General features: G+C 55.2%; 1 protein-coding gene across 1 annotated transcript in view; it reads right to left on the bottom strand.

Moving 5' to 3' along the window:
- Positions 1 to 3632: 3632 nt before the first annotated feature.
- APCDD1L (APC down-regulated 1 like) overlaps positions 3633 to 24589 on the bottom strand; it is a 50317-nt gene continuing 29360 nt past the window's right edge. Inside the window, 4 exon segments of the mRNA XM_041733132.1 lie at positions 3633 to 4411; positions 9060 to 9314; positions 9316 to 9613; positions 12328 to 12466. Coding sequence (XP_041589066.1) covers positions 3656 to 4411; positions 9060 to 9314; positions 9316 to 9613; positions 12328 to 12466 — 1448 coding nt within the window. The 3' untranslated portion in view covers positions 3633 to 3655.

Genomic DNA, 24589 nt, shown 5'->3' with positions numbered 1-24589 from the left:
ATCTAGAGCAGGTTGGAGCAGGTTGGAGGGGGCTTGCCCGAGCCCAGCCCCAGCTCCCCAGGGAGCAGAAGCAGCCCCCCACCCTCCCGGGCCCCCCCATGGCCCTGCTGTGCCTCCCTCCCTCCTCTGCGTCAGGAGCCGAGGCTCCCGGCCTGTCCCCTCCCGCCCCCCTCATGCCTGAGTCACCGTGGTCCCCAGAGAGCGGCCTGAGTGCAGCAGAGCCCGCGTCACTGGGAGCTGCTCTTTCTCAGGCCCGTAGCTCCGCTGGGAGATTAAACACATTCGCTTAGAAAAAGCAAAGAAATAGCTTCTTTTGATAACCAGCATCTGTTAGTTAATGGGCCTCTGAGAGCTGTATACAATTTAAACTTTTTATTAAAAAAAAAAAAAGCCTCATTTACTCTCCTGGGAGCCTGCGCTATGAAATTATAAACTGCATGGGTTTTTTTCCCCCCCTTTTAAACGTGACTGAACATAGAATGGAGAACATTAATTTTGTTTTGTTTTGTTTTGAACTAGAACTATGGGTTTTACTTTCCCCTCTGTTGATTAAAGCTACCTTGGGTTTTACGTGGAGGGTGGTACAAGGGGCAGTCAGGGGCCAGAAGACGTGTCGTGGCTTCCCACGCAGCCCCTCGGCCCCCCAGGTCCCCGGACAACCCCTTCTTCTTTCAGTCCGGGAGCAAAGGGCTTGTGGTCCTTTCTCCAGCCGTGGCCTTTTGTCAGCATCCACTGCTCCTGGGAGGAGGGCACCTGGGTCCAGCCCAGGGGACTCTAAATAGCAGTGGCTCATGCTGTGCCCACAAGGCAGCTCTGCGTCACTTTCCCCAAATACAGTCAAGGAATTCCACTGTTACCTATGAAGGGCCTGGGACCCCAGAAACACCCCAAGACAGATGCTCAGGCCTCGGGTTCTGGGGCCCAGGTGCTGGTGATCTTGGGCAAAGCCCTTTGTCCTCTCTGAGTCTTTAGCATCCTCAGGAGCAAGATGCAGAGTCACAGCCCTCACTTCCCGTGTCCCCTGCCCCCCACTGAGAGATGCTGTGCCTGGCATGAGCCAGCAGCCCCGTCACAGGTCTCGGTGTGAGGACGGACTGGCATCGTAAACACGTGTTACTCGCCTGTACTTACTGAGGTGCTAGTGTGCGCACGCACTGCTGGAAGGGACTGTCGAGGCCAGCTCGGGCCTTCCTTGTTCCGTGGAGCTTATAGTTGTGGTGCAGGAGGCAGAGCATACGCGTGAATGGATGGTCGTTTCCGACAGTGTGATCAGTGAGCATTATAAAGAAGGGACAGCAGGATGGAAGGGATGGATGGATAGAAGGACAGAAGGGGAAGGGGGGGCTGCCGTTTGGGTTTGCGGGTAGTTGGCCTCCCCAAGTGGGTGACATCTGGTCTGAGACTTGAAAAGGCCAAGCTCCTGAGGATCCAGGGGAAGAGTAGCAGCAGTGACACGTGCAAAGGCCCTGAGGTAGGAAACAGGTTGTTATGGTCAAGAAACAGAAGGAAGGCTGATGCAGCGAGGGTGTGGGAGGTGCAGCTGGCCCTTGCAGACATCAGTGACCGAGGAGGAGGCATTTTATTCCGAGTGTACTGGAAGCTCTGGGAGAGTTTGTAACAGGGCAGGGCAGTCGCCTGAACCGAAGGGGCATAACAGACAGCCGGGGTTTACCTCCACTGGTTTTATTCTCTTTCACACATTCCCTGGAAGACACTTCACTTCCTTTCTTTAGAACCATAATCCCCTTGGTTGACTTTAATAACCGGCAAGAACATTTTTCAGGCTGTTTAATTTTATTAAAAGATTCAAATTTGATGACAAATGGTGTCATGGTTGCCTCGAGCCTCGGATACAAGACTTGCTCAGCCATGGACACATTATCGCCACCCACCCTCATCCCCACCAGCAACTGTACCCCCCACCCTGGTGTAGCCTGAGACCGTAAATAATCTAATTATTTTTTTGTACTTTGGTAAATATGCCAGGAACACTCATTGCTCTCTGAGACCTACCGAGAATATTAACTTGCTGGTTTTTTTTTTTTTTTTTTTTTTTTTTAAGAACGCTGGGTGGATAAGTGAGAGCAATTTCAGCGGGCTGATGGAACCCCACACAATCTAACAGGGGACACAGGGCTTCCCTCTGAAAGCATCCTTAGCCTCGATTGTTGTATTGTTGTTCGAGATCTGTGATAAGAGCCCGAGATAGGAATCGAGGCGGGGAGGGGGGCGGATCCCAGCCCCAGAGTCCCCGAAACCCTGGAGCCACCAGGATGCCAGTAAAATTCGCAGTGTTATGGGCGAGGCCCCGGGAACGCAGGCGGGGGCCCTGCAGAGGCGCAGCCTGTCCCCACCTTGATGGCAGCCCCCTCTGATCGGAGGGGACACCGGCCCGTGAGCATCGGGGCGAGCCGACGTTGCCTGGGGGCCCGGCGACCCCGACCTCTCCCTAGGATGGTCCCAAAGACCCATTCGGAGGTCTCTCTCCCTCCTTGTCAGTTAAGCGCAGGGAATCTTGAAAACAGAGGATGCCTGTACGGGGCTAATTACAGAGCACCTTAGTGTCGCCACTGTCATTAGTATTAATTACTTTCCAAAGGCTGGAAACGCCGCGCTCCTCCAAAGACCTGCCCGCAGCAGCCGGCGCCGCGCAGCGCTCTCCTGGGCCCCGCGCGGCCTCCTTCGTCGGGCCGGGAGGGCTGCTCCAGCCGCGCCGCATAGACGGCTTGAGGCCCGACTCCCGACGCGGAGGCAAGTGCAGACAAACGCCCGCAGCCAAAACTCAAGAAAGCTGAGTTGCCCCTGAAGAGACCAGGCCTCTCCCAGAAAGCCGCCAAGTACCGAAAGCCCGGAGCAGCATCTTTAATTCATGGCTCTGGTTCGAGTTTGTGTTGCTAAATTCGAATTAATAATCTTTAAACAACGATCCACAGGCTCGGCAGAGCAGCGGCAGCACCCTGCGCAGAGAGCCTCGCTCCCGCGCGCCCGAACGCCAAGGTCGGGCGGGAGAGGGGCTGCTGCCCTCCAGCCCCGGGGACCCCGCCAAGCACCTGACGCTGCCGCGCCCGGGTTCGTGCTCGACACTCGAGTTGAATTAGCGGGCCGTGGCGTGGGCTCCACAGGTGCCGCGGGCTCAGGGGCTGCGGGTTCAGGTGCTGCGGGCTCCGCAGGTGCCACAGACTCAGGTGCTGCGGGCTCTGCAGGTGCCGCGGGCTCAGGGACTGCGGGTTCAGGGGCTGCGGGCTTTGCAGGTGCCACAGGCTCTGCAGGTGCCGCAGGCTTTGCAGGTGCCACAGGCTTTGCAGGTGCCGCGGACTCAGGTACTGTGGGCTTCGCAGGTGCTGCGGGTTCAGGGGCTGCGGGTTCAGGGGCTGTGGGCTTCGTAGGTGCCGCAGGCTTTGCAGGTGCCACAGGCTTGCAGGTGCCACAGGCTCAGCTGCCACGGGCTTCGCAGGTGCCTCGGGCTTCGCAGGTGCCGCAGGCTCAGGGGCTGAGACCCCCGGGAGCCCCGGCGGGCAACGGCAGGGCCGCGTGACTGTCGGCAGAGCAGCGGGAACACAGGCCCTTCTGGCGGACACATGGAGGAGTCTGTGCCCGGGGGGAGTCCACAACGGTGGCGAGTGTCCGGGGGCGGCCTAGAGGTCAGAGGCCAATTTCATAGGCACGTGAGGAAGGCCAGCCCCAGTGCGAGGGGCAGGACGGGGAGAGGCCAGGGCCCCCCACCACGGAGGGGCTTCTGCGGAGGCCTGTGCCGTGGGGCCCCGGGCACCCCCTGGGCCACTCTGTCACAGAGCACCAGGGGCGCCTGGTAGGACGTGGGACGCCTCTCCGGGGTGTCAGGACTTGACCCGTCCGTGGGCCTCTGTCCGATGAAGAGCAGGCTTTGCCCGAGGGGGTCTAGCTCCATCCTGAAGAGCTCGTACTCCACGTGGGGGAGCCTGATGCCCAGCGGCAGGCACCCATTGGTGGCTGTGACGTCCCGCTCGGTTCCCAGGGACCAGGCCCCCGGGCCCCCGCAGCTGCTCGGTTCGGAGAAGTTGAGCATGGCCGTGGTGACCTGGTCCATGGGAGTCACTCGGGCCCGCGTGACCTGAAACACGAGTTCGGTGCCGCCGAGGACCTTGCGGGACGGCGTGCCCCTGGTGTAGCGGCCCGCGGCGTAGACCGTGAAGGTGGGCTGGTGGCAGGCGGGGTCTGAGAAGTGGCGGTAATATCCCTCCCAGGAGCGGTTGTGCCCGTGGAAGGTGAAGAGCCTGGTGAGGAACAGCACAGCGGGGCGCACCTCGCACCCGGGGCTGACCCACCGGCCGCCCAGGCGCAGGGGCAGGGCCGCCTGCGGGGGCAGCACGGGCGGGTGGTGCTCGTCGGAGCGCGCGATGAGGCTGCACACTGGGCAGGGCCGGGCGTGGTGCTGGCACAAGACAAACAGAACAGTCAGTGCCCGACGTGGAGGAGGCGTCGGTGCAGCCCGGGGAGGCGGGGGTGTCGTGGGGTCCCGCCCGCGGGTCACTCCCTGCCTCCCGCCCCCACGGCCACTTTGCTTTCCTCGGATCTCACTAAGCTCCTCCTTCCGGGCCTCCGCACCTGCCGTCCCTCTAGCTGGAACTGACCCCAGATGTCTGCTGGCAGGCTGCTTCCGATCTCAGCTCAGCAAGGCCTTAGTGAGAACTTTCCAGATCATAGACCTGTCACTTCCTATGTCCTCTTCCCTCCACCCTCCCCCTATGCTGGACGGTAGGCCCCTGTGGCTACTCCAGCCCCGGGGCCTGGTGCGGTGCCTGGCTCACAGCGGCCACACACTGACTGGCTGAACGGGGACAGATGAAGGAGAGATGGAGGCGCCTTATGCCCTGGGCCTTGCAGGTGGCCTTTCCACACGCATCCTGCTTGGTCCTGAGATGCAACCTTTCCAATTCGTCACCTTTCTCCTGACCCACTGTTACTCCCCCTGCCCCGTACCCCTCACTTTTAGGAGCCTTCTAAGTGCCAGGCGTCATGCTCAGCCCTGCTCGGGCAACTGTCATATGTTCTGGCCGAAGACGCTGGAACACGGTGGGCCGGGCGGCCTGCCATGGTCTCCAGCCTGGAAGTGGAGGAGACGGGCTGGAACCTCTGGCACCTCTTCCCCATCCCTTCCATACTGGAAACTTCACTGTCCTCACAGCAGTGCCGTCTCCACCTTGGGGTGGACAAGAGAGGCTCTTGTAGCTTCAAGAACCTCCCCTGGGCAAGTGAGCATCTTTCCCTCACCGCCTTGGGAAGTGCGTGCGCCGACGGGGATGAGGCCCGTTAATGTAATTGTGGCCCTGGCGCCCCATTGTGGAGCGTCTGCACTAGTGGATAGTGGAGAAGAGATGTAGCCCTGAGATGTTCATTCCAGTGTTATTTATCATAGAGGAAACCAGCCACCCTCTCGAGTGGCAGCCACAGCCACGGCCCTCAGTTGTCCCAGGCCGTGCATTTGCTTTGCTCTCTCTTTGGCCTCATTTACAGTTGTCCCTGCTTCACAGAGGCGCAGAGCTGGGCTTACAGTAAAACACGTCAACAGGGAACAGATGCCAAGCCAAAGTGTGTGGGAGTAGTCAGTCTGCATTTTGGAGGGAAAAGGCTCAGCAGAGGCCAAACAGGAACCAGAGAGACACATCCTGGTGCGTTTTTTTTTTTTTTTTTGGTTGTTGGGGTTTTTTGATTTTTTGTTTCTGTATTTGTTTTTCTTTTGTGTTTTGAAAGAGAGCTATTGGCCAGAATTTAGTCCAGAGCATCGTTCTGAAAGGTGAATGTCCTGGAAACAACCACTTGTCAAAGCAAGGTTGACGTGAGAACTTAGCAGACATCCCCTGCTCTTGCCATCTCAGGCCAGGGGTGCGGGCTGGACGGGCAAGGGGGAAAGAGGGGCATTTGGAGGGCCTGGCTGGGAAATCAGCTACCCCCCCCCCAAAAAAAACAAAAGATTTCCACAGATGGCTGCCGAGTGAGTTTCATGCCAAACAAGTGGCATTCGGGAGTCCTCCTTTAGAAAGAAACTCTAGGACGATTAAGAAACAGTTTGCCTTTTCTTTTTCTTTTTCAGATTGCCGCATTTTCAGCTTATTATTTGTATTCTATGATGAACCTAAACTTGACTTGATTTCCATAATACAGAAGACTATATTATTTTTGGTTTGGGAGATTTTGACTCGAGGACAGACTCGAAGGCACTTTGAAATGCTGGTAAATGGCTGCAAAAGCGTAATGGGAAGAAATGAGCCGGCTGGGTAGTTAGCTGGAGTGCCGGTAATTGGAACGCTGGCTGATAAGAGTCTAATTTAGGCATTTTAACCCACATTCCCACTGTTGTCGCACTGATGTGTATTGACAGGGCGTAATGCATTACATCAAAATAACACCAGGCCTGTCCTCCCCGATTCCCCCTGCAAACGAGAGATCTTCTGCAGGCAGGACACTTGGGATACCGGCTGGTAATTCGGGGCAAGTGGTTTTCTGCATAACAGAAACAAATTGAGAGCCAGTGAGCCTCTCAGGTGAGAGATGAGAGAGACCAGGCATCTTCTTTCCTGATGCATTCGGAGGGGATGAAAGATGAAAACCCTTCCTGGCGTCATTCTGCAGAGGTTTCGGGGTTGCACGTGTTAACAAGGCCCCAGCCAGCAGAATTCACACTTGTGCGGAAGCCAAACTCTCACTGGTTCAAACCTGTTACATAAAGTTATTTCTCAAACAGCACATAACAGTTTCTAATTAACCCCCAGAGGTGACACCAGGCTTAGATGATTTCGGTCGAGTGTTGGCTGATTGATTAGGATTCTACATCCAGGCAATGAATTTGGGGATCAAATTGGTTTTAAATTAACTTCTAAAAATGTTCATGTTTACCATCTGGTTTGGGTCATGGGCAAGGCCCGGGCCCCAGAGAGCATAAGGTAACGACTAATTCGTTACTTGGGGGTTTATCTGCAGCATTTTCTTCTTTGAAATTCTCTCTCTCTCTCCCTCTCTGTCTCTTTCCTCCCTCTCTCTCTCGCTCTCTCTTTCCCCCGAGGAGGGGGCAGTTGCTGAGCAGATATTTAATTTAATGCCTGTACATCTGGCACTGCTCATCTACGCGCACATTCCTGTTCTGCTTCTCAATCACTGTGCAGGTTGCATTGGCCACGCTGGCTGGGCAGGCAGCAGGAGGGCAGGAGTCTGCGGCCCCACAGCCCTGCCTGGGGAGACATGAAAATTGTCATCCTCTGCGCCCCCGGGGGTCCATCCTCTCCGTGTTCAGAGCAGTTTGCCCTCCTAATGAGGTGGTGGGCGCCGGTAATCACCCCGCTGCCAGGGCCTTCTTCTCTTTAAGTAGGATTAACGTCAGACCAGCCTAGAACATTGGCTGCCAAAAAGGGAATAATTTTGAGGTCACGAAAAGAACTCAGGCTGATTTTCTGATGATGAGAACTTCCTGTGCTGCTTCTCTGCTCTCCAGATCCTGGGTTGGGAGGAGGGGGCGGGAGAGGAGAGGAGGTACCATGGGGCTCATCCCTCGTGCCTCTCTTTGGGGTACTTTGACACGCAGCTGCTCACCTCTGGAGGGAGAGGTTAGTTCCTTGAGTGCTGGGTACACAGTAGGCACTCAATACATGCTGAATGACACAGGAGGGTTGCCTAAGGGCTCGCTCGACAGGGGCTCCCAAACTCACATATCCAATCTACTCATTCTCGCTTTTGAAAAATATTCCTTGGGTGCGCCCTACCTTGACTTCACTTTCCACACACCCACACTAATAAAAGTTAACTTTTCTTGTAATTGCCAGGGTAGGCAAGGAAGCCCTGTAACTTCTGGAACCTCCGACTTTGTTGCCTGTCTCCTCTTAATAAGATACTGGGACCTTGTTTACCCTCAATTACAGAGAATAAAGGATATCCCTGATGTTCCCTGGGTGGCTATTTTAATAGAATTGGTTTCTGTTTAAATTCTATGTATTTTATCTTACGCTCCTACAAACATTTTTCTGAGTTGGGGTGGGGGTGGGTCCTGAGGCTTCCCACGCTGCGCTGGAGAAGTCACGAGCCCCTGCCCCATGCGGACCAGGCTCTGTACTATGTGCCAAGAATACATCATGAGTGGAGCTCGGATTCTTTGGGCCTGTGTGCCCATCAGGCTGGAAAGGGCCACCAGATCTCCCCCAAATGAGGGCGGTATGTTAGTGACCCCTTAATTTAAGAATCTAGGTTAAGCACCGCAGGTGAAATCCACGTGGGAGTTGAGGGGGGGAAGTACATGTCCCTTTGTACTGCAGCCCCTGCCCAGAGGGCGGTCCCTGGGCCACTGGGGAGCCCCTTAGACATGCAGGGTCCCAGGCTCCACCCGGACCACGGGGCCTGACCCTGCCTTCTCAGAAGATGCCCAGGTGATGGCGTCTTGAGAGCAGGGCCTGAGCAGCGCTGCTTTCCCCGGCCTTAGTGTGAAGGGGCACGCTCAGCGTCTCCGGCTCCAGACAGCAGCGAGGTCCACGTGGACCTTTCGGGGGGCACCTTCCATGGGCGGCGTGGCCGTCCAGCGGAGCCCCGGAGAAGCGCTGACCTCTCCCCAGTTCATTCACTAATATTTATTGGCCCCGACTGTCTGCCAGACCCGGGCCACGTGTGGGGACACAGGAGAGAGCAGGGCCCTGCCCTTGCAGAGGGTCTACTTCTAGAGAAGGTGGCAAGAAAACAGACCATGCAGCCCAGGGCAAACTGAGTGCTGGAAAATGTGCAGAGTGGGGATTGGAGGGAACGTCTGATCTGGGAGCTGAGAGAGGCCTGCCCAAGCCCACACGCCCAGCAGGGGCAGAAGGGGACCCCGTGGGGCCCACAGGAAGGACCTCAGACAAGCTGAACTATGGTTCCTTTGGGAAAAGCCAGCCCTGTAAAGATCTGAGAAAAGCTGTCTCAAGCAGAAGGAACAGCATGTGCAAATGTCCTGAGGCAGGTAGGCCAGCCTGGGGGTGCAGAGAAGGGTCCTAGGCAGGGACCAGCCCATAGGGGGCCTATTGGGTTGGGGCTCAGAGCTCGTGCTCTCAGAGCTTTAGACTCACCAGGGCGCTCTGCAGTGGGCGCTGGTAGCCCCTGGGCCGGTAGTGCCGCCTCTCCGCGTGGTTGGTGTGGATGTCCCCCAGGTACAGCTCTTCCACTAGCCGGGGCCCGGCCCGGGGCTGCAGCTGCAGGTGGCGCTGCATGCGGACCAGGCTGAGCTCGTGCATGGTGAAGCCCAGGGCTTCCGTGCAGTCCTGCTTGGCCCGGGCGCTCAGCAGCTCGTAGAGGGCGCCGGGCAGCCAGGCCCGGGCCGGGGGGCAGCCGCTGGGCACAGTCCCGGCCCGCCCAGGTCTGGTTGAGGCTCCTGGTGACATCGAGCAGGGCACGGCGGCTGTGGAAGACGATGCCCACCTTGTGCAGGTGGTAGTCGGCCTCGGTGGCACCTCGGGTAACCCAGGAGGCCCGGCGCAGGCGGACCTTGCCCTTGATGAGCAGGGAGTGCGCGGGCTCCCGGCAGGAGGGGTCCCTGTAGTAGAACTGGTAGGCTCGGAAGAGGCGGCTGGGGTAGAAGGTGTAGGAGCGGGTGAGGAACTCGGGTCCCGGGCGCACCTCACAGCTGTCGGAGGGAGAGAGACGGGGGTTGGGCCGAGCCGGGAGCACCTGCACGGCGAGCCCGCTCCCTCTGCCTGGTTCCTGTCCCCCAGCTGGGCCCCGCCGCCTCGATTCCCTGAGTGGTCTCAGCTCCACCTTTGAGGCCACGGGCCTTCCACTTGCCTGTGGCCTCCACGAAAGCCTTGTTCTTCCTCCTGCAATCCTAACTGCCTTCTCCAGCTGACGTCCCGCCCTGTGGCGCCGGCCCTCCTACCTGTGCATACCTACTGGCCCAAGAAGTGCGCAGACTTTGCAGCCAGAGGACCTGGGTTCAAATCCCGTTTCTGACCCTCAGCAGCTGTGGATAATGCCCAGCTCCTTCCCGTGTGACGCAGAGGCATCGGGCCCACGGTCAGGGTTTCCAGGAAGCACGGGGTCCAGGGGGGCGTCCAGGAGGTGCTCAGGAAACCAGAGGCTCCTTTGCACCATTTGGGGAGCCCTGTGCTGTGAGCTCCGGGAGGCAGTGGCCTGCCCGTTCTTTCCCCAGTGGTTCCTTGGCTCCTGGCCCAGAGCCTGGCACCCAGGGGACCCTCCCTGGGGCCTCACTAGTGAATCGTGGTTGATGGGCACTTACGTCCGGTCTCCCCTTGGCTAGGTTGACTTCCCTGACCAAATTTCATTTGTGCCCGTGACAGGTTTGTTGATTGAAACGAGGGCTCACCAAGCTTTTTCTGTAAAGGGTCAGATAATAATAAATATTTTTGTTTTGGTGGGCCAGGTGGTCTCCAGAGCTAAGGCAGCCAAATGGGGTGGGGTGCGGCCTGGTGGTGTGCCAATAAAACTTTATTTACAAAAATAGGCAGTGGGCTGGACCCGGCCCCCAGGATCTCTTCTGCTGGTGATGACAAAGCACAGGGTGGGGTCGGGAGAAACAGAGGCTAAGTGACTCCTAGACCCACGGCCGCACCTGGATTGGGGGCAGGGGAGCCCCTGAGACTTTGCATTGAGGGCGCAGGCCGGGTGGATGCTGGATGAGTTCCAGGGGAAAGCAGGCCGGGCGGGGCCCCCTTCGCATCGCCACTGTGAGCGCGCACCACCGGTACTATTACTCTCTCGGTAGTTTTCCTGGCGAGGCTGATGGAGCAAAGGAAACATGTTCTTACCCAGCACGAAAACAGTTTCCCTTTTCTTTTCCTTTCAATCTTTCTGATTATGTTAAGGAGAAAGTCTCTGTTGGAACTACTATGTCTTTAACGCCAACCTCCCTTTTCTCCCAGAGAAAACAGACCCAGGACCCGAGGCAGGCAACGAATCTAGTGAGAATTTAATTATGTTGTTTTGTTTTCATTGACTTTCTTTTTACAGTTACCTCCTATTTATGGCAGGTGGCTCCGCTCTCCCTATCCGGGGTGATATTACACTTCCTTTAAAAATAATTATAGTACGCTGCAAATGTGTGCAGTTTACTGTATACCAATTATACCTCAATAAAGCTGTAAAAATAAATGAATATATTTAGGTAAACAAAAGCAAGCTGGCTCAAAGAAAATCGGAAAGGAAATGCCAGTATGGGAGGTCGAGAAAGAGGAGAGGGGTGACTCACACACCTGAGGGTGGGAGGCCATCCTGTCCTCACCTGTATCTCGGACAGGGCTGGGGGACGAGGGATATGCCTAATGGGACCACAGTGGCCGTCTCAGTGGTTCCCAGACTCTGGATCATTCCCTGCAGTTGCCTCCAGGAAGCAGCAAAGCCTGTCTGGAGAGCACGAAGGGGAACTTTCTAGGAAGAAAGTTCTAGAGGTTTCTAGAAGAACTGTCCTGGAATGCTGTGGTCTCAGGGCAGAAGCAGCCTGCAACCAGCTCTGACCTTTCCCGCGGCCCAGCTCTGTCTCAGGGTGACTTGACCAGCAGCTCCTGGATCTTACCTGGACCCTGTGGAGTTGGGGTGGGCAGAGCCTGGGAACGCATCCAAAGTGGCTTTGCAGAGCTCACGTCCCCTCCCTCCACCCCGAGTGCTAACAGATGTTTGGCAGTGGGATTTCTCCTTGACCCCAGGAGGTGCATGGAGGACACGGAGAGTCCAGTCCCTGACACCAGAACAGGACTGGCCCCAAAGGGATGGCGGGGGAGGGAAGGATGTACTAGCTGTGCAGGAGGCCATGGCTTCCCTCTCCCTCACCCCGGAGGGAGGGCTCAGCTGTTGTGTAGCGTCTGTGCTCCACAGATGAGGGTTCGAGCACAAAGCCCATTGCCCCAGAGCCACAAACAGGGCCTCTGAAATGTCAGGCAAGCCTGTCGGGTTAGAAAGAGAATTTGACGGATAAACAGGACCCCCGAGCCCTCTCTGGTCCATCGCGTCCGGTCTCAGGACCTTTGCACCAGCCTCTCCCTCTGCCTGGCTCTTCCCCTGGGTCTCTGGGTGGCTCCTTCTTCTCTTAGCTCTCAGCTGAGTATCACCACTTCTCAGAAGCCCCCCACCCCACCCAGGTCACTGGCTGTCACATCCTTGGTTCTGTTCCCTTCATTGCAGAGCTTAGCACCATCTCAGGTTTAGGTCACTTATTCCTGTGTCAGCAGGTTTGATGCTTGTCCCCACCGTGGCTGCAAAGCCCTATGTTCGGCAGGTAGCAGGCCTCTTGGCCAACGGGATGAATCATGCCCCATGGATGCCGAGGCTCAGAGAGGGTGAAGTCTCCCTGCCCAGGGGCCCGTAACCAGGGTGACCTCAGGGTCTTACCCAGTGGAGACCCAGGGCCCTTCGAGGCGTGGGGGCAGTGGCGCAGTGATGGGTACTCTGTGGGGCAGGGGCTGCTGGCAGCGGGGTTCCCAGCGTAGGCGGCCACCCCCTGCCATCCCAGTCGCCTCTGCGGTGCGGGCTGCAAAGTAGACAGATGTGAGTTAGTGACCCTGACGCACCCCAGAAGCTCTGTCTGCCCTGCCCGCCCTCCCAGCCCATCCTGGGCTGTAAGCGGGGTCAGAGAGGCAGACCCCATCGGGCCCCTTCCCGGGGCATCCAGCTCTGCCTCCACAAGTCAGGCTGCCGGGAGCTGCGTCTGCACTCCTCACCCTCTGCATCTCAGCCATGACCCCCGTGGAGTGAGGGCACCCCAGGCTCCCGAGCTGGAAGGCCTGCCACCGTGGCTGTGCCGTGCCACACTCCTGGGAGGCCAGGCCTTCCCAAGCCCCGGCTGCTGTGGCCAGGTCCCGCCGCGTGGCGCTGAAAGCCTCTGCAGTCCTGGACAAGGGGCACTCTAGACCCAGACCGAGGTGCTGGGCGGCGGGGTGGCACCCCCCATCCACCCAAGAGCCCAGGTTCCCCTTGGCCTCCACCCCACGGAGCAGGCCAGAACTGCCACTGGAGGCCACTCACGTAACGGTCCCTCCTCGGTGCCAGGCCTGTTGTCCGCCTGCCCGTCAGGGGCCCCAGGCCAGCGCCTGGCACACAGCGGGCGCCCAGTACGCGTGTGGCGGGTATCAGGGCTGATGCACGCGGCTGACGGGGCCGGCGAGATGGCCGTGAGCAGCAGGGGCCTCAGGCCCTCCCGAGTGACCCCCACATGTGCTCATCTCGTGGACACCAGCCAGGCTTGGCCACGGGACTGTTCACAATCTCGTCCACTTGCTGTCCCAAGGCGAGAGCACCAAGGCCTTCAGCTGCTAAAGAGCAGCGATTTCCCCAGAAACCGTCATCTCCACTCAGAGGCTTGGGCTTGACATGACCCAGATGGCGGGATGTGTGGGCAGCTTGGCGGCGAGCGATGTCCAGATATTACAGCAACAGGCCGTGTTCAGGGGCGGCCGGCCTCGACCCCCGGCCCCCGCAGCAGGCTTTCCAACGGCACTTCCTCCGCCCGAGCCGCCGTCCAAGGGGTCGGGGGCAGCTCAGGGACACGGGCCCTGCGCGGCCGGGGGAGGCCTGTCGGCTGAGTGGAGAAGCAAGTGGCAGGCGCACCGTGCCCCCTCCTCCGCTGCCCGCCACACCTTCCCGGCACCGCCGGACAAGGCCTCGGGTCCCCGCGCTGTCCTCTGGCAGCTGTCCGATGGGGCGTGTGGCCCCCAAACCTCTCTGGGCCCCAGGCGCTTCTCAGGAAAACGAGGCAGAGTAGATCCCTCACTTCCTGGAGGCCCGGGGTCTCATTTGGAGACTCTTGGGGTCCCCGGAGCCCAGCGGAGAAGTCACGGCTGATGCCAGGGGGCCCAGCCACGCCGAGTATCGGTTCCTGATCTTCGCTGCCCTCGGAGACGGGCGTGAGCGTCAGCTCCTCTCATGGGCGGAGGCGCAGGCCGGGTGAGCTGGGCTTAGCTGGCATGGGGCCCGGGCTCCCCGAATGCGGCCGAGCCCAGGTGGTGCCCGACGCAGCCACGGTTGGCCTCGTACATCACAGGCAAGGGGGACGGGGCTGTTTTAAAGACTTGGTGGGATGAATTTGCTGAATGAATGAATGAATGAATGAATGGATGAACGAACGGATGAGCAAATGGGCAAAAGTGCTGGGGCAGCGCCGGGTCCTTGCCATATTTCGGGTGTGTCCTACAGCAGATCTGTTGGTTTCAACCAGCCAAATAGGAGAAATGGAAACAACCGCCCACCCGGTGGGGGCTGACCTGGCGCCACACGGACACGTGGCCACTCGGGCTGCCCGAGGGCTCAGCGGGCCACTCCGCACGCAGGGTGAGTGCACACCAACGGGAGACTTGGAAAAGAAGCTTCGGGTAGTTCTGCACTGACTTGGGCACATCTCGGGTCTCGAGGACCGGACGCAAAACGTTGTGGTGTGTGGGTGGGCCCCAGAACTGGGCCCGACGGCCAGCGTGGCCCCACCAGGGACCCCGGATGTGAGCCATCCGAGTCTGCACCTCAGACCCTCTCGTGCGCCTGCAAGCACCCTCATCGGGAGACTCTGGGGCCCCCGGACTCAGCCCTGCGGTTAGTGTGAGCATCGCTGGTGTCAACGAAACCGATCTCCAAGTGGCGGTTTGGAGAATGCACACAAGCAGAGGGAGGAGAAGGACCACAGGGGTCAGCGTTACTTCCCTGGCAGGAAAATCGAGCTTATGTCTCCGAGCAAAATAGCAAACGGGCCCTGAAAATTATATTGACATTGTTTCCACAAAGCTCTGTTTCTCGAGGAAATGTTTTCTGTTCAAAAGAAAACAAGCCTTTCCCCCCTGTACTCTCTGAAGCTACCGAGAGGAGAAGGCTCTAGACGTGAAATTCTGTTGTGAGTCCTCAGACAGGATGTTCCTGCTGGCTGTGTTTTAGTTTGTCTTGTTTCTCCCTGAGAAATTAGGATTTCATGAAGGCGGGAGACGACATGAAATCTCACCGTCTTCAGAACAGACGCACACAAAACCCAAAACCCAAAACCCAACTGGAGGTCTTCGTGAAAATACCAGAGCATAACATCGCCTCTTGGCTGTTTGCAGAGCTTCAATTTAAAGGTTGTAAAAATTAAATTAACCAATTACAAATGAATCTGTGCAAGATTTTTCTGTTACAGCATCTGAGGTAGATTTTGATGGTTTCTTTCTCTCCCCCCTTCCGCCCTACCTTCCCCCGCCAAGCCCCCGCCGCCCCGAAAAGTCTTAGCTAGAGGAACAGCTGAAAGCAGATGGTGCTGTGAGCCAATTGCACAACTTTTCACAGGGACCTGATAGACTGAGTTCAATGCATGGGCCAAATTGATTTTTATCAACCATGGATTTTTAATTAACAGTGGTGTCCACTTACCGCCATCCATTATTTACTGTTTACCCACTAATTAAAAATTATGCTGCTTTTGCACTCGTAAGAGCAGGGACATTTGAAATTAGATAGCATCGTTCAAATTACCTGCAGAATTACATCCAGAGCGCCCAATTGCTCAGACCAAGCTACTGGGGTTTAAAATATGATCTGCTCCAACCTTTACGTATTATTGTGAGTCAGAATGCCAGAAACAGCCTACACAGGCCAACGCCGGATGGAGCCTGCCTGGCATCTTAAGGGGGAACGATGCTTGCTTTACTCGAGCCCAAGCCCTTGGCTGAGATTGTCTCCGGATCCGCTGCTCTGTCTGCATTACGGCGGTGAGTCCTTCTAGCAGTCCCACGGGGAGCAGCCTGTCAGGGCATTCACAGGCCCGTCATGTCTGTGGCTCAACTGGTATAATCTGCACAACCACCCATAGCACAGGTTCTATTGACGCCCCCCCCCCCCATTTTGCCGATGAGGAAACAGGTTCAGACAGGTGGAGGGACTTGGCTGGTGTCACTTACCCCAGGCAGATGCGTCTTACCCAATTAAAAAATAAATTTTGGTGGAATACACCTAATATAAAACTCATCATGTTCACCATTGTAAAGCGTATGAGTAAAATTCAGCTGCATTTAGGTCGTTCAGCACGCTGTGCAACCACTCCCACTGTCTGGTCCCAGAAGATTCTTATCACCCCGAAAGGAGGCCCCGTACGCATCAGTGGTCACTCTCCACTCTCTCCTCTCAAACCCTGGCAACCGCTAATCTGCTCTCTCTCTCTCTCCAAGGGTTTGAGTATTCTGGATATTTCATATAAATGGCATTAAAAATATGTGCCTTCCTCTTATCTGGTCTTCAGAGCACTTCTGGCAGGTGGATGTGGTTATCCTCATTTTAGAGATGAAAATGCAGGCTTAGAGGAGGGTCACACCCAGCTCCACCATCCGTGTTTTCTGCAAAGATCACAAGAGTGAGCCTGAATGGAAGGGGGAGGAGGCGGGGAAAAGACATGGGGTTTGTCGCCAGAGAAATATCAGGTCTTCAGAGATCTTTCTTTTGGGGGAAAAAAAAAGCAGCAGAAAAGCAGTCATTTTTCTTATCCTAATTGGCCTGTGCTGAGGTTCTGGGAGGTGATTCTGGGCGCGGGGCGAGCGCTTCCTCCAGTGGGTATGTGCTGATTCTAGAGGGTGTTAAAAAGCAGCCACAGTGACTGTAGCACACTTGTGCTGTGTGATCCACGCTTGCCAAGGACAAGACTGGATTTTCAAGGGGGGCTTGGCCTGTGCTGGATTTTAAGATATTAAGTAATGCTCTGAGCAAATAATATTTAATAAGCAAATGCACAAGTGACTCACGGAACACATGAAGGACGGTGGCTGGGTGTCCTAGAGCGGCCCTAACAAAGGACCACACACGGGGTGACCTGCACAGCACCCCTCCATTCCGTCAGACCCGGAGTCCGACATCAAGGTGTGCGCAGGGCCGCGCGCTCTCCTGAGGCTGTAGGGGAGGATCCTTCGGGCATCTTCTGGCTTCTGGCGGCTCCAGCCATTCCTCGGCTTGTAGAGGCATCGCTTGGGCTTCCGCTTCCATCCACTCGTGGACCTCTTTCCTGTCCTTCCAGCATCGTCCGACAGATGCCACCATGTTTCTCTAGCGGGTGTTCTTCCTAGGGAAGAACAGGGATGAATCTGTTCCTGCCTCGGGGCCTTCGTGCATGCTGTTCCGTAGCCAGAGCACTGTTCCTCCGCGTCGTGCTGGCGTCTCCCTCTGCGCTGAGGTCTGAGCATGGATGGCAGCTCCTGGCGGGGTGATGCCGAACACCCCCTTCTGCTATTTCCTGCCTGCTTCTGTTCGGTGTGGCACTCGTTGCAGCTGGCAATTAGTAACCTGCTTTCTGTCTCTTTTCTCTTTTATTTTTGGACTTTTCCATTTGAAATAATTTCAGACTTACAAAAATGTTGCAAAAGCGCCAGAAAGTTCTAGCATACCCTTCGTCTAGTTCCCCAAAAGCTCATATCCTGCGCAGACACGGTGCTTGATCAAAACCAGGCCTCTGATGTTGATACAATGCTATTAACTCATCTACAAACCCTACGCAGGTTTCACGGGCTGTCCCACCAGGGGAGGATCCGACTCAGGATCACACAGCACGTTTATTTTTCACATCTCTGGTCACCTTTTTTTTTTTTTTTTTTTTAGATTTTTATTTATTTATTCATGAGAGACACAGAAAGAGAGAGAGACAGAGACACAGGCAGAGGGAGAAGCAGGCTCCATGCAGGGAGGCTGACATGGGACTCGATCCCGAGTCTCCAGGATCAGGCCCTGGACTGAAGGCGGCGCTAAACCGCTGAGCCACCCGGGCTGCCCTCTGGTCGCCTTTAATCAGAGAACTTTGGTCTGTTCACAACCTGGACACCTTCCGAAGAGTATTGGCTGGTATTTTGTAGTGTGTCCCTCAATTGGGATTATCTGATGTTTCTTCATGATTAAACTCAGCTTATGCAGTTTTGGTAAGAATGCCGTCGAGGTGATGTTGCGTGACTGTCGGGACAGCATCTCAGGAGGCACACGGTGTCTGTCCATCCCAACGCTGGTGACGTTCACTTTGATTCCTTGCTCCGGGAGGTGATTGCCAGGTTTCTCCACCATTAAATTACTACTTTTCTCCTTGTAATGAATAATTATCTTACGAGGATATACTTAGGTAATGTAAATAGCTTGTTTTCCATAATTTTAGCATCTCCTGATAATTTTAGCATCTCCTGATGACAACTGACAATTCTTGCCTACAATAATGATCACTGCAGTGATCACTCTCTACTTGCATCACCCCTTCTGAATTGACTGATTGGGATTGGGCTGTAAGGAAGCACTGTCTCTTCTCCTATTTATCTCTTTATTCAGTTGCTATTTGCATCAGTGTGAACCTAGATATATTTATTTTATAGGTTTACAATCCATTGCTATCATTTATTCATTTTGCGGCTGAATTGTCCCTGATTTGGTCATTAGGAGATCCTTCGACTTAGCTGTTGTGTAACTTCCAATATGCCCTTGTCATTTTGGTGAGCACGTCCTCATTTTCTGACACCAGAAGATCTTCCAGGCTCATTTTGTGCTTTCCTTGCCCTTGCCCTGCAATCAACCATTTCTTCAAGGAGTCCTGGTTCCTTTTTTTTTTTTTTTTTTGGAGGATGGTGTTTAGAAACCAATATCTGGGTGCTAGGTGTGCTCACTGCTGCTGGGGTGTCCCTCAAGATTTCTCAGTTTTTCCTTTCTTTCTTTTTCTTCCTTTCTTCCTTCCTTCCACCCTTTCCTTTCCCTTTCTTTTTTCTTTCCTTTCCTTTTCTTTTTTTCTTTCTCTTTCCTTTCCTTTCCTATCCTCCTTCCTTTCTCTCACTGTCTTCCCCACTAGCCTGTCTGCTCATGAGGACAGGTCTTTCTCTCTCTTGCTTACTGCTGACTCTTCAGCACCTAGCACAAAGCCTGATGGATGCTCAATTCATATTTATTGTCAAGCATAAAAGCACTTAGAACACCTGCACATAGCAAGTGCTCAATAGATGCTAGTTATAATTGCTCCTTTAGTGAAATGAATGAATGAATGAATGAATGAATGGATGACTTGTGCACCATAATACTGATGCACATGAGCTCTTTTTGTTGACACTTCTCCCACCCTTTGGGGTTCCCTTCCTAAACATCAGCTGGTGATTTCTGTAACACGTGTGGCTATTGGGGTCAGGCTTGAAATGGACACAGAAACAGAGACGTTTTACAGTTGTTGTGATCACTAACAGTCTGGCTAAGGGTGAAAGGATGGTAGGTAAGGGAGTTCACAGCAGGCTGGGGATCTTGGATGATCCAAGCAAGAGGGGAGGAAAGAGAAGTAGGTGGAGAGAAATTTAAGTGTGAGCATCAAATGCTGCTGAGAACTTCAAACAGGCTGGATCCAGCATCAGAATCAGATGCTAGGTACTTTGCTTAAAAACTTCTGTTGAGGTTTGGAACCCACCCCAGCCAACCAGGACCCTGATGTGGTTGCTTACCCCCAGGGAAGGCTCCACCTAGCCCCATGGCACGAGTCACAATGGGAGCCGGGTGTGTGATTTTACATTTTCTAGTAGCCACATTTAAAAAGCTAAAAAGTAACACGTGAAATTAATTTTAATGATTTTATTTGGCCCCAAATATTGTGTTTTAACATGGAATAAGTATGAAAATTATTAATAAGACATATACTTCTTTTCATAAAAGGCTTGGAAATCAGATATGTATTTACAGTAACAACACAACTCACTTTAGATGAGCTGCATTTCAGGGGCTCAGGGGCCACACACAGCTAGTGGCGGCCATTCCAACAGCATAGCTCTAGCTCAGGAATGGAGAGTGTGTGTCACATTTCGTTTTATTGGAGGTTTTCGAGCTGGTTTCTGAAGGCCACTGGCATTTTGGAGGGGGGAGGAAAGGAGAGACCAGTGAATGCAGCTCTAGCCCCCCACCCCCAGCTTTACCCCAAGTAGCTCCTAGTTTATATAATGGGATGCTGATTAAGATCTCCTTTGAAAAAATCATTCTCTTGCTTAAAAAAAAAAAAAAAAAACAAAAACACTGAAATCCTCTGGTTTATTTCAAAATCCTCAGCTTGAGGTAATTCACCTAGAATGTTTGGACTTGGAAGCTTTTCCCCTTTTTAATAAAAATCTCCACCCAAAAAAATAACCTCTCTTGATTAGAGGTGGCCGCCTTTTGCAAATTGAGATGTGCTGGCGTGCAGTGGTAACGCACGGGCTGCTTGGCCAACAAGCTTCGGAAACCGGCTGTTGAAATGGCAGCCGTCACTGTGTTGCTACAGCAAAAGATGTGCTTTCCGATGAAGTCATTGCACAAAAGGCACGCAGAGTTTCCATTTAAACTCCCCCGAGAAGGTTACAGATTGTCATGCTATGACAGTACCAGCAAATCGCAGAAATATGAAGACAAACTCTGAATTCTAAGAAGTCTGAACTTCCCCTCTGGTGTGGATGGCTGGTCTTCAGATCCCTCATATGTCCCTCATTTGGCCATAATTGAAACTCATCATCCATCTAATCCCAGGCCTTTGTGTTCAAGGCCGAGAGGTGGGGGCGGGGGGAGAGATGAGCTTTGCATTCTTGGGAACCTCAGAAATGGTGTGCCCTGGGAAAAGTACACTCCACGGCCCACTCCCTGCAGCATCCAGGACTTTGAAGCGTGCCCTCCTTTGCTTGTTGAGCTCAGAGGGTGGAAAGTCGCCCTGGGGAATGCTGGAGTGACTGGGTGCCTGGAGAAGCAGATTGCCTAGCTGGCGGGAAGGAAGAGGGCACCAGAGTCGGATGTCAGCGTGTTGAAAGGCCAGCGAAGGGCATAGCTTGGTTTGTCACCGTTTACCCAGTTCTCCATGAAAAGCCCGGGTCAGGCTGGACCACAGTGTCGGTGGCAAAGGTGGGCCTCGCTGGGTGCCACCTGGAGGAGGTGATTGCTTTACACGTGCCTTTCCACAATTGAAAACATTTCGTAATGGGGAGCAGCCGCTTGTGCAGATCCCCCCTCCCCACGGTCTGTGTTGAGCATTTCCTGCTGAGGGAAAAGGAAACGAACAGCCCCTGGGATGGGAAAGGAACGGGGGTTTGGGAGACAGGTCTGGCCCATCAGGCCTGGCTCATCGGCCAGTGTTTTTTGTTTGTTTGTTTAGGAATGTTCCAGTACGAAAAAACGGTTCACATCAAAACTCTCCCTCGGCCCCATGATAATGCTAATTATTCCTCGTTCTGGCTGAGGCTTCCACCCAGATGAGAACTGGAAAAGCCCAGCCAAAGCCCAGCTGTTTCCAAATAGCCAAGGCATTAGGGTGATTGATGGAAGTTTTTGCCTTTTCACCCAGATGTTCTGGTGTCTTGGAGACAAGGCCTCATGAGCTCGACTCTCATGCCTGCGCTCTCAGATCTGCATGTCGGGCCTCACGTGTCTATAATTCATAGCGAATCCAGCCAGCGCTGTCCACCGGTACCAGCATTCGGTTCCATGCTTTGAGGAGGGGGTTGCGGGGCACAGGGGGGCTCAGATAGATAGAGCCTGAGCAACTCCAGGGCTTCGGAGTGTGCCCAGGCCGGACATCCTGATGCCTGCCATAAGGGTGTAGTTACAAGTCAGTATTTGCTCAACAGAATGTTGTCTAGACGTCTCCCATTGGACTGAATCCTTGTTCGCCCTCTTGGCAGAAGACTGAAGCTTTCATTGTTCTACAGAACAGGAATTTGGTAAGATAATCACAAGGTTTTGACACATTCAATAAGAAAGAAGACGTGTGTGTAATCGCCGTGAATACTCTAGAAAAAAGCAAAAGGAAAGGGATCTTCGGGCGGCTCCCTGAGGAGCTTAACTCTTCACGGGGCCTTGGGAGCTGGTTCTCCACCAGCTCTTCCCTGGAGGGACCAAGAACCTTCTTGGCCCATGGAAGTGTTAGGTCTTGAAGAGAGAAGGATGAGGTTGGTGGTTTCTGTTGAGTGTCTTTGGGCCTGAGAAGTGCCCGGTGATGCAGGGGGTCACGGGGAGCAACCCAGCGTTGGGGGAAGCACACCACTTACCGGGCTGTTCATGGGAGTCTCCACAAGGGGGCCCTCTTGAGCTTTGGTTGGGGTGGTTGGGCGCCCAGGGTGTATCCCGGCACCAGGGCCTCCAGCCTCGGCCTCCAGTCCAGGGCCACCAAGGCTTCCTCGGCCACCCTGACTTCGGGGAAGAGGGAGCCCATAGAAGGCCAGCTCTGGGCTCCATGCTGTCTCCCACGGGGCATCGCTTCTACTCCCACAGAGGACGCGTCTGGAGATTGAAGGGCACGGGTCATGGGGTCACCTAGCCTTGCCTCCTTTCAAACAAGTTTGCAGCACGAAACAAAAAGTCCAATTGGAGCCACAAGAAAGAGCATCTAGGAAGCTTCATAAACAATGAAACACAACATCCTGGCTCCCTGGGCCTTTCCCTAAAGACACATATGGGGGAGGGGGTCCCTTTGGGTCAGCTGCGACAGGAAGCATGGAGATTTTAAATGCAGGAAAATTATTGTAATTTCACAAATCAATTTTTCTTACATTGCGTTGAGATTAAGTTCGTGGTCTCTTCCATACATTGAAAATAACGAATTTCCCTAGAGAGCAATTTTGTGGGAAAACCTACATCATGTTTTGAAAAAAAACCATTTTGTTAGGAGTTACCAGATTTTATTTTAAGAGAAATGGTAATATTTAATTATGGCATTATTTTACCGTCTAGAAAATTAATGTGCTTTCAGAGTTTCAGGAGAAAGCCCTGCTGTAAGTCCGAACCCTATTTTTAAATTACCATACAAATAGAATCCCAAAGACGCAAATATTGGCTTAAGTGTTACAGACAAGGTCCCGGAAAATGCGTTGGTTCCTAAATGTTAAATAAACAGGCTTGTGATTCTTGCCTTCCCCTGCGACCCCGGGCCAGGGCAGTCTCAGGCCGGGGAGGCGCACACGGCTCGCGGAGGGGACCCAGCGGCGCACGGTGGGCGGCCACCGCCGGCTCCTCATCCGTGTCCTGTGACCGTCCCAGGAATCAGCCCACGTTCCTGTAAAGCTCCAGAGTCTGCAAAGCCGCCTTGGCTTCTCCGCTCGGTCGTGCCCACGGGCCTTTGGGGTGGGAAGTGGGGCCGCCCCATCTTACAGACGGGGACACTGAGGCCCAGGGAAGGAGAGCCGGGGGGTCTCACCAGTCAGTGTGGGGCCGGGGATGGGAGGCCTGAGGCCCTGGTCTCCGTCCACGTCCACACAGGCCCTGGGCCCCGCTCGGCCTCCGCGGACCCTGGGCCTGGCCCGACGTGGCTCCGACCCCATATTCCGGGCCAGGGCACTGGAGCCGCGGCGAGGTTCTGTCCCCACGCCGACCCGTCTGCCGGAGGGACACCCAAGGAGGGGCCGCCTCCGTGCTCCCCGAGAGCCTGGTGGCCCAGGGTGCTCGACAGGCAGCCGGGCCGGGTGGGCGCTCGGGAGGCCGAGGCGGTGGCAGGCAGGTGTGAAGAGCTGCCCATTGAGGGACACGTAATTAGAGGCTGTGACGGGCACAGGGCGGGGGTTGTCATGGGAGGGGGGTCAGGAGGCCCCACGCCACTTCGGGGTCCGGAGTGTTCTTCCACGGAGGGGGGCTGTGCGGGGGGGGGGGGGGTGACCGCAGCTTACATCTGATTAGTTACGTTTTGCTTTGGTTCAATAACATCAGGCCTGGGATTTTGTTAGCACGAGGCGAACGCATACAGGGTTAGGCTGGTTTTTTTTTTTTTTTTTTAAATAAGTGAGAATGAGTTACTTCCTTTAGAGAGAAATGGTGACCCAATTATAGGACAGGAGCAATCAGACGTGGCCAAGTTGCCGTGGTGGCACTCGGTGGCAGGCTGCTGGGGACCAAGGCTCCAAGGCCTCCCGGCTCACCTTAAGGATGATCCCGTGGGTGGGGCAGCCCAGGTGGCTCAGGGGTTTGGCACCACCTTCGGCCCAGGGCCTGATCCTGGAGGCCCGGGGTCGAGTCCCACGTTGGGCTCCCTGCATGGAGCCTGCTTCTCCCTCTGCCTGTGTCTCTGCCTCTCTCTCTCTCTCTCTGTGTGTGTGTGTCTCATGAATAAATAAATAAAATCTTTAAAAAAAAAATACTTTAAAAGGATGATCTAGTGGGTGGGTGGAGGAGGGAGGTGGGGAAGGAAGGGCTCGAACCCGAGAGAGGCCACCTGAGACCCCGGGCGCAGAGGCGAGGCTGGGGCAGGCGGCGTCGAGGGTCCAGGCCAGCCTGGCACCGTGGGGATGTGGGGGAGGGCAGGGAGGAGAGGCGGCGGGGGTGTGTGGGTTCTCGGCCCGGAGGCTGCAGGGGATGCCGGTGCCACTCCGGAGCTGGCGGAGGGGGATGCTGTGTCTGGGGTGTGCCTGCCGTCGGATGAGCTGCTGGGCACCCGGGAGGAGGCGGTCACGAGGGGCTCCCCGGGGCCACTCATCAGTCCACAGAGGCCACCCGGCATGCGAGGGCGGAGGGGGGAAGGCGGCCAGAGGCAGGAGCCCAAGGAAAGTGGCCCCCAAGGAAGGGCCCCCTCGGAGAGGGCCGGCAGGGCTGGGAGCAGGTTGTTTCAAAGTAGGGTTGCAGATAAAACACAAGATGCACACTTAGATTTGATTTCCAGATACATAACGCAAAATTTTTTAGTATCAGTGTATCTCAAATATCGCTCGGATGA

Source organism: Vulpes lagopus, chromosome 18, assembly GCF_018345385.1.
Source record: "Vulpes lagopus strain Blue_001 chromosome 18, ASM1834538v1, whole genome shotgun sequence".
In the NCBI taxonomy this organism is placed as follows: domain Eukaryota; kingdom Metazoa; phylum Chordata; class Mammalia; order Carnivora; family Canidae; genus Vulpes; species Vulpes lagopus.
The sequence above is the reverse complement of the archived record's forward strand: the minus strand, read 5'-3'. Positions and strand labels throughout refer to the sequence as shown.